This window comes from Pseudophryne corroboree, chromosome 3, assembly GCF_028390025.1.
Source record: "Pseudophryne corroboree isolate aPseCor3 chromosome 3, aPseCor3.hap2, whole genome shotgun sequence".
Classification (NCBI taxonomy): domain Eukaryota; kingdom Metazoa; phylum Chordata; class Amphibia; order Anura; family Myobatrachidae; genus Pseudophryne; species Pseudophryne corroboree.
This window is the reverse complement of record NC_086446.1, coordinates 512,128,032-512,140,647: the sequence shown is the minus strand read 5'-3', so window position 1 is coordinate 512,140,647 and position 12,616 is coordinate 512,128,032. Positions and strand designations below refer to the sequence as shown.

At 46.8% G+C, this 12,616-nt stretch overlaps 1 protein-coding gene across 2 annotated transcripts in view; it reads left to right on the top strand.

Annotated features, from left to right (window-relative positions):
* Positions 1 to 12,616, top strand: part of HEXD (hexosaminidase D) — a 61,081-nt gene that overhangs the window by 12,687 nt on the left and 35,778 nt on the right. For both annotated transcript variants that reach the window (XM_063961068.1, XM_063961069.1), the window contains exons 2-3: positions 6,191 to 6,308; positions 9,119 to 9,228. In XM_063961068.1, the coding sequence (XP_063817138.1) occupies positions 6,191 to 6,308; positions 9,119 to 9,228 (228 nt within the window). The remainder of the gene's footprint in view (positions 1 to 6,190; positions 6,309 to 9,118; positions 9,229 to 12,616) is intronic.

The window sequence follows — 12,616 nt, the reverse complement described above, 5'->3', positions numbered from 1 at the left end:
CGCCTTTGGCGCGTGCATCCACTGCCAGTGCTTAACTACTGGGGGGGCAGGCTAATTTTCTCTTACGTCCTAGAGGATGCTGGGGACTCCAAAAGGACCATGGGGTATAGACGGGATCCGCAGGAGCTTGGGCACACTAAAAAGACTTAATCTGGGTGTGAACTGGCTCCTCCCTCTATGCCCCTCCTCCAGACCCCAGTTAGACTTTGTGCCCAGGAGTGACTGGATGCACACTAGGGGAGCTCTACTGAGTTTCTCTAGAAAATACTTTTGTTAGGTTTTTTATTTTCAGGGAGACCTGCTGGCTACAGGCTCCCTGCAGCGTGGGAGTGAGGGGAGAGAAGCAGACCTACTTCTGTGAGTTTCAAGGCTCTGCTTCTCGGCTACTGGACACCATTAGCTCCAGAGGGTTCGATCACTTGGTGCGCCTAGCTGCTTGTTCCCGGAGCCACGCCGTCACCCCCTCACAGAAGTCAGAAGTCGGGTAAGTATGAGAAGATCAGAAGACTTCAGGACGGCAGAAGACTTCAGTAACGGAAGGTAACGCTGTGCTCCATGCTCCCACACACATCACCAACGGTAGTCACTGGGTGCAGGGCGCTGGGGGGGGGGGGGGTGCGCCCTGGGAGGCATGTTACTGGAGTTCAGGGCAGCATATTATGGTAGTGGGTGCCTAGGCACCCTTTACAGACCCCCGCCGGCATTTTTAGTTAGTTTGAATTTGGCGGGCCGTGGCCGCCGGGAAGGGGGCGGAGCTTCGGTCCGCTGCTCACACGCGCCATTTTCTCCCTACACACGGCTGAGGGAGAGACGCTGCCGGGACCTCCACGATTCACAACAAGTAACGAGGGCATCTCCAGAGGGGAGCAGCAGTGGGGTGCTGGTTTTTTTTTATCAAACAGGCAGCGCTGGGTACATACATCGTTATACCGATATATGGGCGCTGGGGTGTGAGCTGGCATACTCCCTCTGTCTCCTCTTTCTGGGCTGCAGTGTGGGCCTGTCACCTTGCTGGGACGTTCTGTGTGTTGTGTGTGTCGGTACTAAGTGTCGACATGTCTGAGGCTGAATGTTATTCACCAGAGGAGGTTATGGGAGGTGTGGATGCGGGGCTAGAATTGGCACTGTCGACGCAGCCGACACCTGACTTACTAGCACTTCTTAATACGATCAATTCCAATGTAGCTTCTTTATCGAAGAGGTTAGATAAGTCTGAGTCACAGACGCAGGTGTGGAAAAAGTCCATGGAGGAGGCTTTGTCTCAGGTACAGACCCCATCCGGGTCCCATAAGAGGCCATTTACTCAGGTGGGGGATACTGATACCGACACGGACTCTGATTCCGAGGTCGATTTCACTGAGGCTGCATTACATCCACGTTTAGTTAAGAGTATTCAGTACATGATTGTGGCTATAAAAGATGATTTACACATTTCTGATGAACCTGCGGTACAGGAAACAAGGATTTGCTTGTTCAAGGGAAAAAAAACCTGAGGTAAAGTTTCCCCCCTCTCAGGAAATGAATACTCTTTGTGAAAAGGCTTGGGAGTCGCCGGATAAGAAATGGCAGATTACCAAGAGGATTTATATGGCGCATCCTTTCCCCTCTGATGACAGGGAAAAATGGGAGACATCTCCAACCGTTGATAAAGCTCTATCCCGTTTGTCTAAGAAGGTGGCGCTTCCATCTCCTGACACGGCAGCTCTCAAGGATCCGGCGGATCGCAAGTTGGAGACGTGTCTGAAGTCCATTTTCGCTAATTCGGGGGCTCTGCTCAGACCCGCTGTGGCGTCGGTATGGGTGAGTAGTGCTATTGCTAAATGGGCTGAGAATTTAGCTAGTGACATGGATACTCTTGATAAAGATAATGTCCTTTTAACTGTCGGTTATATTAAGGACGCTGCAGATTACCTAAAGGACGCGGCGAGGGTCGTCTGTCTCTTGGGTTCAAGGACCAATGCCATGTCGATATCTGCTAGGAGGGCCCTGTGGATCCATCAATGGAATGCTGATGCCGACTCCAAGAGGTCTATGGAAGCACTACCCTTCAAAGGTACGGTCTTGTTTGGGGACGGCTTGGCGGACCTAGTCTCGACCGCGGGTAAGTCCTCTTTTCTTCCTTATGTTCCCACACAACAGAAAAAGGCACCACATCAACAAATGCAGTCCTTTCGTCACAACAAATACAGGCGTGGGAAAGGTTCATCTTTCCTCGCCTCAAAGGGTAGAGGATGGGGAAAGAAACTTCCTGCAGCCTCAGGCGCACAGGACCAAAAGTCCTCCCCTGCTGCTACCAAGTCTACCGCATGACGCTGGGGCTTCCCTGGGGGAGTCCGGACCGGTGGGGGGCCGTCTTCGGATATTCAGTCAGGTCTGGATTCAATCAGACCTGGATCCTTGGGTGTTAGAGATCGTGTCTCAAGGATACAAACTGGAGTTTCGCGAGATGCCCCCTCACCGGTTCTTCATTTCGGCATTACCTGTAGTTCTTCCGGACAGGGATGTGGTCCCGGCAGCGATTCAAAAATTGTGTCTGCAGAGGGTCATTGTTCCCGTCCCAGCTGGGGGAGGGGTTCTACTCGAGCCTCTTTGTGGTGCCGAAACCGTACGGTTCGGTCAGACCAATTCTAAATCTAAAATCCCTCAATCCATATTCGAAAGTGTTCAAGTTCAAGATGGAATCCCTTCGAGCGGTGATTGCCAGCCTGGAGGGGGGGATTTTATGGCGTCAGTCGACATAAAAGACGCCTACTTACATGTGCCGATATATCCTCCGCATCAGGCTTTCCTCAGGTTTGCGATACAGGATTCTCATTACCAATTTCAGACGTTGCCGTTTGGGCTTTCCACGGCTCCGAGGATTTTCACCAAAGTCATGGCGGAAATGATGGTTCTTCTTCGCAAACAAGGGGTTTCAATTATCCCGTACTTGGACGATCTCCTGATAAAGGCGAGGTCCAAGGAACGGTTGCTGAGAAGTGTAGAGTTGTCACTCTCGGTTCTGCGACAGCACGGTTGGGTGCTCAATTTGCCGAAATCCCAGTTGATTCCGACCACTCGGCTTCCTTTTCTGGGCATGATTCTGGACACGGATTTACAAAAGGTATTTCTTCCAGAAGAAAAGGCTCGGGAACTGCAGACGATGGTCAGGGAACTTCTGAAGCCGACGAGTGTGTCGATCCATCATTGTACTCGGGTTCTGGGGAAGATGGTTGCGGCGTACGAAGCCATACCATTTGGCAGATTTCACGCCCAGGTGTTTCAGTGGGACTTGCTGAGCAAATGGTCCGGGTCTCACCTACACATTCACCGGAAGATAAGTCTATCTCCCAGAGCCAGAATTTCTCTCCTGTGGTTGCTACAGTGTCATCACCTCCTAGGGGGACGTCGATTCGGTATCCAGGATTGGGTACTTCTGACAACAGATGCAAGTCTCCGGGGCTGGGGCGCAGTCACCCAAGGAAGAAACTTCCAGGGAAAATGGTCGCTCCAGGAAGCCTGTCTCCACATAAATATTCTCGAGTTAAGAGCCATTTACAACGGCCTGCTACAAGCAAGAAGCCTTCTTCAGGGTCGACCAGTTCTGGTACAGTCAGACAACATCACAGCAGTGGCGCATATAAACCGGCAAGGCGGAACGAGGAGCAGAGCGGCAATGGCAGAGGCCACAAAGATTCTTCGCTGGGCGGAACAACACGTGAGCGCACTGTCAGCAGTTTTCCTGCCGGGGGTGGACAACTGGGAAGCAGATTTCCTCAGCAGACACGATCTCCATCCGGGAGAGTGGGCTCTTCACCAAGAGGTTTTTGCAGAGGTGACAAGAAGCTGGGGAATTCCGTTGATAGACATGATGGCGTCTCGGCTCAACAAGAAGCCCCCGAGGTATTGTTCCAGGTCAAGGGACCCACAAGCCACTGCAGTGGACGCCCTGGTGTCTCCGTGGGTGTTCCAGTCGGTGTATGTGTTCCCTCCACTTCCTCTCATTCCAAAGGTGCTGGGGATCATTCGATGAGCAAGGGTTCAGGCGATTCTCGTCGTTCCAGACTGGCCAAGAAGGGCCTGGTACCCGGATCTTCAGGACTTACTGGTGGAAGATCCGTGGCCGCTTCCTCTAAGAGAGGATCTGTTGTTGCAGGGTCCATGCGTGTTTCCAGACTTACCGCGGCTGCGTTTGACGGCATGGAGGTTGAGCGTCAGATCTTAGCTCGTAAGGGTGTTCCCAGGGAGGTCATTCCAACTCTCATTAAGGCTAGGAAGGAGGTTACGGCGAAACACTATCACCGTATTTGGAGGAAGTATGTTTCCTGGTGTGAGGCTAAAAGGGCTCCTGCGGAGGTTTTTCACTTGGGTCGTTTTCTCCACTTTTTACAGGCGGGTTCCATCAAAGTGCAGATTTCGGCTTTATCTATTTTCTTTCAAAAAGAATTAGCTGCCCTCCCGGAGGTTCAGACCTTTGTGAAAGGAGTATTGCATATCTATCCTCCGTTTGTACCTCCTGTAGCTCCATGGGACCTTGATGTCGTCTTACGGTTTCTCATGTCTTCCTGGTTTGAACCTTTGCGTAAGGTTGAGTTGAAGTTTCTCACCTGGAAGGTGGTTATGCTTTTGGCGCTGGCGGGTGTCGGAGTTGGCGGCTTTATCTCATAAGAGCCCGTACTTGATTTTTCATTCGGATAGGGCGGAATTGAGGACTCGTCAACAATTTCTACCGAAGGTGGTTTCTTCATTTCACATTAACCAACCTATTGTGGTTCCGGTGGCTACGGAAACGGTGGCGATTCCGAAATCTCTAGATGTTGTAAGAGCGTTGAAAATCTACGTCTCTAGGACAGCTGTTACTAGGAAGACTGAGGCGTTGTTTGTTTTGTATGCTGCCAACAGGATTGGTCATCCCGCTTCAAAACAGACTATTGCACGCTGGATTTGTAGTACGATCCAGCAGGCTCATTCTTCGGTTGGACTACCGATACCGAAGTCGGTAAAAGCCCATTCTACCAGGAAAGTGGGCTCATCTTGGGCGGCTGCCCGGGGCGTTTCGGCGTTACAACTTTGCCGAGCGGCTACTTGGTCGGGTTCTAACACGTTCGCTAAGTTCTATAAGTTTGATACCCTGGCCGATGAGGACCTGGCGTTTGCTCAGTCGGTGCTGCAGAGTCGTCCGCACTCTCCCGCCCGTTCTGGAGCTTTGGTACAATCCCCATGGTCCTTTTGGAGTCCCCAACATCCTCTAGGACGTAAGAGAAAATAGGATTTTGGTACTTACCGATAAATTCTTTTCTCCTAGTCCGTAGAGGATGCTGGGCGCCCATCCCTGTGCGGACTATTACTTGCAGTGTTTTTTCTTGCTGGTTAATTTAGTCTATACACGGGTTGTGTATTGGTTTGTTGCAGCTTGTTGCTGGCATTAATGCATACTGTTATCTGGTTTGAGGTTATTCCGGTTGTACGGTATGTTTATGGTGTGGGCTGGTAGTTTGGTAGCCCTTAGTTAAAACAAAAATCTTTCCTTGAAATGTCCGTCTCTCCTGGGCATAGTTCCTATAACTGGGGTCTGGAGGAGGGGCATAGAGGGAGGAGCCAGTTCACACCCAGATTAAGTCTTTTTAGTGTGCCCAAGCTCCTGCGGATCCTGTCTATGGTCCTTTTGGAGTCCCCAGCATCCTCTACGGACTAGGAGAAAAGGATTTATCGGTAAGTACCAAAATCCTATTTTTAAGTTGATCATTTTTGTATGGCCTCCGAAGGATTTTATAAATATCCAAATGGCCCTTGGTAGAAAAAAGGTTCCCCACCCATGTCCTACAGTATATGGAATGTTCAGGCACATTGTAATGTGCTGTATAATATACAATTAGTAGTAGCTGAATGCACTAATTGCAATAAATAATGTTTATTATAGGGACTAAACCACTAGTTTTCTTTACATTTCTGAAAACAAACAACTGCAAATGTTAATGTAGGCGCCGGTGTACACTTTATTACATGTTTCCTTATTCTCTATTGCTGTTTTTCAGTAGCAGCCTAGTCTGTTTTTTTCTTCTTTAGTCATTATATACTGTAAATGTTTTTTTTAAGGAATGAAGCAAATAAACAGTCATCAACATGCAGATGTTTTTTACAAAAGCAAATGTTATTTTTATTTTTAAAGGGATACTTTTAGTAATTGTAACCTTTTGTGCTCCTACTATAGACAGCTCACCGTCTCAGACAATGGTGGCCTCAGTGCAGATGAAAAAGTGGCCTTCAAGTTGACTTTGGTTCATCTAGACCTGAAAGGAGCTCCCCCGAAGGTCTCATACCTTGCTGAGGTAAGTGTTTTTATTCTAAACTTTATTGTTTGCATATGCTCCGGTTCCCTGTAATACATTGCTATCAGGGCTGCCATCAGAAATTGTGGGGCCCAGTACAAATCAAAAAGACAGAACCCCCCCCCCACCGCCTCAATTTCTCTGGTACCCAGAGCAGGTGTATGCTATGCAGTTCAATGTGCCCCACATGCCCCTCAGACATCTGCATGGGCCATAATTATCCTAAGAAGCTTGTAGGATATGTTCAAAGCATCCCTAGAATGTCTCTAGGGAGAGACCTCACAAGATCTGTCCACATTTTCATTTGCTAAACCAGCCCCCATGGGCTTCCATAGGTGCTGTGATAAAGTAGATGGAAAGTATTTAAAAAAAATCAATTTTAAAACTTTTAAAAGAAATGAAGGTTTTTTGAAAATGAGAAACTCCCTAGTGTTTGAGTAACAGAAAATGTTGCTTACCTGCAATCCTTATGTGGGGTTGAACATGGTTGGTCCTCCATTTATTCATGCCACTTCTAATGATCACCTGTCGCAGCCATGGGTAGGGGTGAAGAGACACAGGTGGAGCAGAGGCATACATATGGGAAGGGGTAACATGCACAAATCTGAGGAGATAGCAGTACAGATCTGGGGAGGGCTCTTACGCACATATATGGGGAGGGGACGGAAGCAGTTTTTCTTTTATACAGTGGGACAGACTTTACAGGAGAAAAGAGAAGAGGGATGCGAGGAGAACTTTTTAGCCGCACCACAGCTCCGTTGCCTTCTTCTGCGTGGGGCACAGTACACACTATGCCTGGCCAGTGGGAGCAGGAGGGGAGGAGGAGTAGAGAGAAGGAGAGCTAGGAGTGGCCAATTGCCAAGGCCAAGTGGAAGCTGATCCCGTGGGTGCCTGAGCAGTGACCTGTCTGAGAGGACGGGAGGCCTGTGGGCAGAAGCCTAATTCATACTCTGTCCCTGCTGCTTGCACTAAAGATCCCAGCCAAGAACTGCTTCTGATTTACAGACTCAGAAGCATGTTGTGATGCACAGAATCAGCCACATGCCATGATCACTGGGGCCTCTGATCCCTCTTGTCTGCCTGGGCCCCATATAGATCTACCACTTGTAAACCCCCTAATGGTGGCCCTGAAATTGTTTTGCACATGTTTTTGTTAAACTGAACCATTGTCTGCACACAATGGGGGTAATATATGAAGCACACACCAGACAAGGCACATTTTTGAGTCAGCTTGTGCCACAATTTCCCCCAAATCAAAGTTTTACAGAGCAAGATGGCAGCATTTGTAGAAGGATGGACGTTTGCACAACTTGAGGTGTGGAGTTGGGTGGACAGATGCAGCATCTACTCTACATAGATAAAAATCAAATACTGTAATAGACCAGGTACTGTAGCTTTATGGGAGAGGCATAAAATGTATTTATATAAGTGATGTAAATGCTGATTTACTTACAGGACTAAAAGCAATACTTTAAAATACACTCAATACACTTTAAAATGGAGCCGCTGCGGCCACTGTATTCAATCCGTACCCTACGTACTTTTTACTCAGCGTACAAAGCCCCGTACCGTGTACGCACTTTGTGTACACACGCCGCGACGGACGTACAAAGTACACGCAGTGCATACACACACACACACCGACACACTGAGAGCACAATGCAGCTTCACGTGTGGTTGAAATACACTTATAACCTTAGCAGGGAAAGAGACACGACACCAATTGTATTTAAGAAGTTGGGATCCGACCCGCCAACATATAATTGATAAAAAGGGGGTTACAACAAAGATACAATTACAATAACTGAAAAGAGGCTACAGTCAATGGTACATACGTTTGTTCGCCTGCGCTTCCCGGTCCGATCCTCAGTCATCAAGGTAGATGACCTTCAGAGATTGTGTGTGACCGGGCCTGCAGCTGGCTTTTTATACATTTGTCCAAAACCTAACACAATGGAAACTGTAATCTCTTTGTCTATTGGTAACTGGGATGGTCATTTACAGTACAGGAGAGGTCATAGGTCGGTTTGAATAGGTGGGCGATGTCTGGTCCAGGTGTACTTGCAGTTGGTCTCCACTGGGTTCCCGCCGAATATCAGGAGTACAGTAAATACAGTTAATATTAATATTCTGCTCCTGCACATAACTATGCGCAGGAGCTTGCAATCTTCCGCAAACCAACACCGGAATATTGTTCTTAAAATACCCTACAGCTGGGTACCAAACACCACCTTATAACCTAATTCTGTCCCCTCCTATCCTGTAAAGGTGAATCCCTTTGTTATTATACCCTTTAAGCAAGTGTAACTTGCTGGTGTGGTGCATGTAGACTATGTGTACATTGTGCACTATTTGGATTAAATATGTAATGTGTTTTTATGGCTTTTCCATGCGATTACAAATACTACCGTAATTACTTATACCACGCATTAATACGCAGGACCGCGGGAGCGATCATACGCAACTTGCGAATATGTGCACGCACGGCAGAACAAGTACGCGCACGGAGGCCGTCTGTGTGTAGTTTGTACGTGATGTGTGTACTGAAATATTTTCAACTTCGACAGTGAAATAAGTCAAAATTTGCATTATACGATTGTTTTGAGTCATGCAATATACCATGCATGTAAATAATCACTATACCATGTTCATGGATTGCTCCAGAAAGTAGTTATGCATTTGCCATATAATACAATGGTCTCCTAATGTTAGTATGTACATTTAAAGTTGTGTCACATTATCTTTTTCTGTCTCCTTGATTGCCTGTATCTTGTATTGTACATCTGATGGTGGTTACATTCCCTGTCTAGGTCATGCCTCTCTTCTCTGCCCTCGGAGCAAGTGGACTGCTGATAGAGTACGAGGACACCTTCCCATACTATGGAGAGCTCCTCCAGCTGCGGGCTGCACATGCCTACAGGTATGAGTGTAATAAAACCATTCACACCCTAGTTTTATACTCCTGTATAACTTCAGAATCTAAGTCAAAGAACAAAGACGCCCATAACATGTATTTAGCAGTATCTGGTTGATAGGTCTACTGTAAAAAGATACAGTCGACATAGTCAAAAGGTCGACTGGTAGAATGTAGACAATGCTTAAGTCGACACAAGTTATTGTTTAAAAAAAAAATCAACTTTTTAATCATGTACTATTCACGCACGTGGACTATGATTGGGAATAGTAACCTGTGCCAAGCAGTAGCAGAGCGAAGGCACCTTTCCCATAGCATGGCGAGCGTAAACGTTTTCACTAATTTGGCTCACACATGATGAAATATACAAAATTACACCCCCAAAAAAAATAAAAAATCGCGTCGACCATGTAGTCATGCCAACCTTATGTACCTGTCTACCTTTTGACCATGTCGACCATTTGGGGTCGACCTACTGACTGACTCTTTTTACTGTAGATCTTTTGAAGCAGACAAGTATTTATCATATAAGAAGCTTAATATAAAATATACTGATCAATTGTACCACACCTCTGTACTGCAGCTGCACGTGTGTAACTGTTAATTACATTCAACACCACCTTACTCAAATATATGAACAAATAACACATTATGTTTACATTTGTTAATACTGACAACTAAGTAAATAATGCTTAAGACATTTATGACACTGAGAGGGAGGGGTGCAGTTTAATAGCTGATTTTTCTTGATAATGATATGTGTGGTAATACCTGTACACTGCAATTTGGGGACCTTTGCTCCTTTCCTATTTAATTCTCTGTCTTCACACGCCATGAAACTGCCCCTGTCACATGCAGTCCTGTCCTAACTAACTAACCTAATCGCATAAGTGGACAGGGCTCTTCCTCCTACAAGAGCAGCCAACTGATCTCCTAAAATACTATGTGCTGCAGTGAAAAGTCTGGTGATCTTATTGGTTACAGGTTATTATGGGGGTCATTCCGAGTTGTTCGCTAGCTGCATTAGTTTGCTGTGCAGCGATGAGGAAAAAAACGGCACTTCTGCGCATGCGTATGCAGCGCAATGTGCACGCGCAATGTACTATTACAACAGACGATGTCGTTTCGCACAAGGTCTAGCAATGCTTTTCAGTCGCACTGGATGCCGCAGAGTGATTGACAGGAAGAGGGCGTTTCTGGGTGTCGACTGACCGTTTTCAGGGAGTGTTCGAAAAAAGGCAGGCGTGCCAGGAAAAACGCAGGCGTGGCTGGGCGAACGCAGGGCGTGTTTGTGACGTCAAAACAGGAACTGAACAGTCTGAAGTGATCGCAAGTGCTGAGTAGGTTTTGAGCTACTCTGAAACTGCACCAAAACACTGTGTAGCCCCTCTGAGATCCTTTCGTTCGCACTTCTGCTAAGCTAAAATACACTCCCAGTGGGAGGCGGCATAGCGTTTGCACGGCTGCTAAAAACTGCTAGCGAGCGAACAACTTGGAATGACCACCTATATGACTGCCTACACACAGCTCTTCTTTATAGAATGTAGGAAGTTTTCCCTCATGGAGCATATAACAGTGATTATCCTGACTGAATATCATGGCCTTGTTGTCCAGGCCTTATAATTTAATCCCTCATAAAACAAAGGTTGCAGCTTCCACATTCCCTCCTTTGATTCTTCCATGAAACTATAACCCCCTTCCTACCACGCTCTATCCATCTTTACTCTCATATCTGGCTAGCAGCTTCTGCAGGTCACAGTTCGCCCAGAAGTTTGATTTATTATGTCATATGTTGTATAGGTTATGCTAACCATGAATATATGCCTAATGCTACCATGATATGTGTTCAGTATAAGGGATCCGGTATGATATACCAGCAGATGGGATGCCAGCTGTCAGTATACCTACAGCGGCATCCCGTCTGCTGGAATCCTGGCAGCAAGTTGCTCACCGCGCTTCCGGCCCTGTGGCTAGCCACAGGTTCAGTTTCCATTAGGTTGGTGGCATGGACCCACCAACTGAGTGGGAGTACCGGGCGGGTGTTGGGCTTCTGTCCGCCGGTAAAATGCCAGCTGTCGGGATTTCGGCGTCGGTCTCCTGAATGCCGGGATCCTGACATATGGCATTTTAACTGCATCCCAATATAAGAATGTGATCATGCTTGTTCTTAGCTCCTCCTATCCCTATTCTTTTCTATACCCTGTCCCTTATTTAATGTGACAATAATAAAATGTATTTTAAAAAAAATACTTAAACCAGTGGTTCCCAAACTTTTTTGAATCACAGCACCCTAGATTATCAAAAAAAATTCACAGCACCCAGAGGGCAAAAGTTTCTTATTGACAAATTTAGAAAAAAATTACAAAATTAAGTAAATTATGTTTATATTTATCTTAAGGTTCAATTGTGTGTTGAGGGACAAGATTTGCTTGAGGGCTTGGTTTTGCCCATTACATTGACAATAAATAGTTTGAGTTGGTCCAGGACCACCAACCTGAGGCACCCCTGCAAGTGTGCCACGGCACCCCAGGGTGTCACGGCACACAGTTTGAGAACCACTGACTTAAACTGTTTCATGAGCGTTCAGCTGCACTTTATCTGTTTTGACCGATACATAATTATATGTTTATGTATCAAGAGAATTGAGGATTAATACTTGATAATGAATGACTACTGTCCATATGCTTCATATTATTTATATAAACCTAGTGAGGAGGGATGCAGTCATGATACCGGCGTTTGGGATGCCGGCAGTCGGAATCCTGACACCGGAATCCTGGCACTGGTCAGGAGACTGACGCCGGAAACCTGACATCATTCACAATGCCGTGGCCGGGATCCCTACTGTCAGCATCCCAAACGTAAATATGCGGGCTGGCTTTGGTTTACATCGCGGAGAGGGGGTGTTAGGTACGACTGGGGAGGTTATGGTTAGACAGCAGGGGTGGGTGGGTTAAAGTTAGGCTGCGGGGAGGAGGGGTTAGGTTAGGTTTAGGCTGCGGACAGGGAGGGTTAGGGGGATAGAGGGTGATTGTTAGGGTACTTCCTGCAAGGTGTTGGGATTCTGCACATCGGGATCCCGTTATCTGTATTATGACACCGCCATTTTAGCCTAGCTCTAATTGCAGCATAACCCATCACTAATGTGTTGACAATTTGAATGTCTAAATTTACCCATGTTGAACAGGGGTCCATCTGCTACTTAGTCACTTCTGTGCATATTTCCATTTAGTAATATTACTGTGCGTTAAACATGTTCACACATAGAAAGGCATTTTGGGTCCTTTACAAAACCAAAAGTCTTCCGTGTTTTCTGTTTGATGAGTAATCATTTTATGTAAAAAAGAGGAAGCCCCTAATGTGTGTTCTGTACTGGTGCCCTGTAATTGTCTGC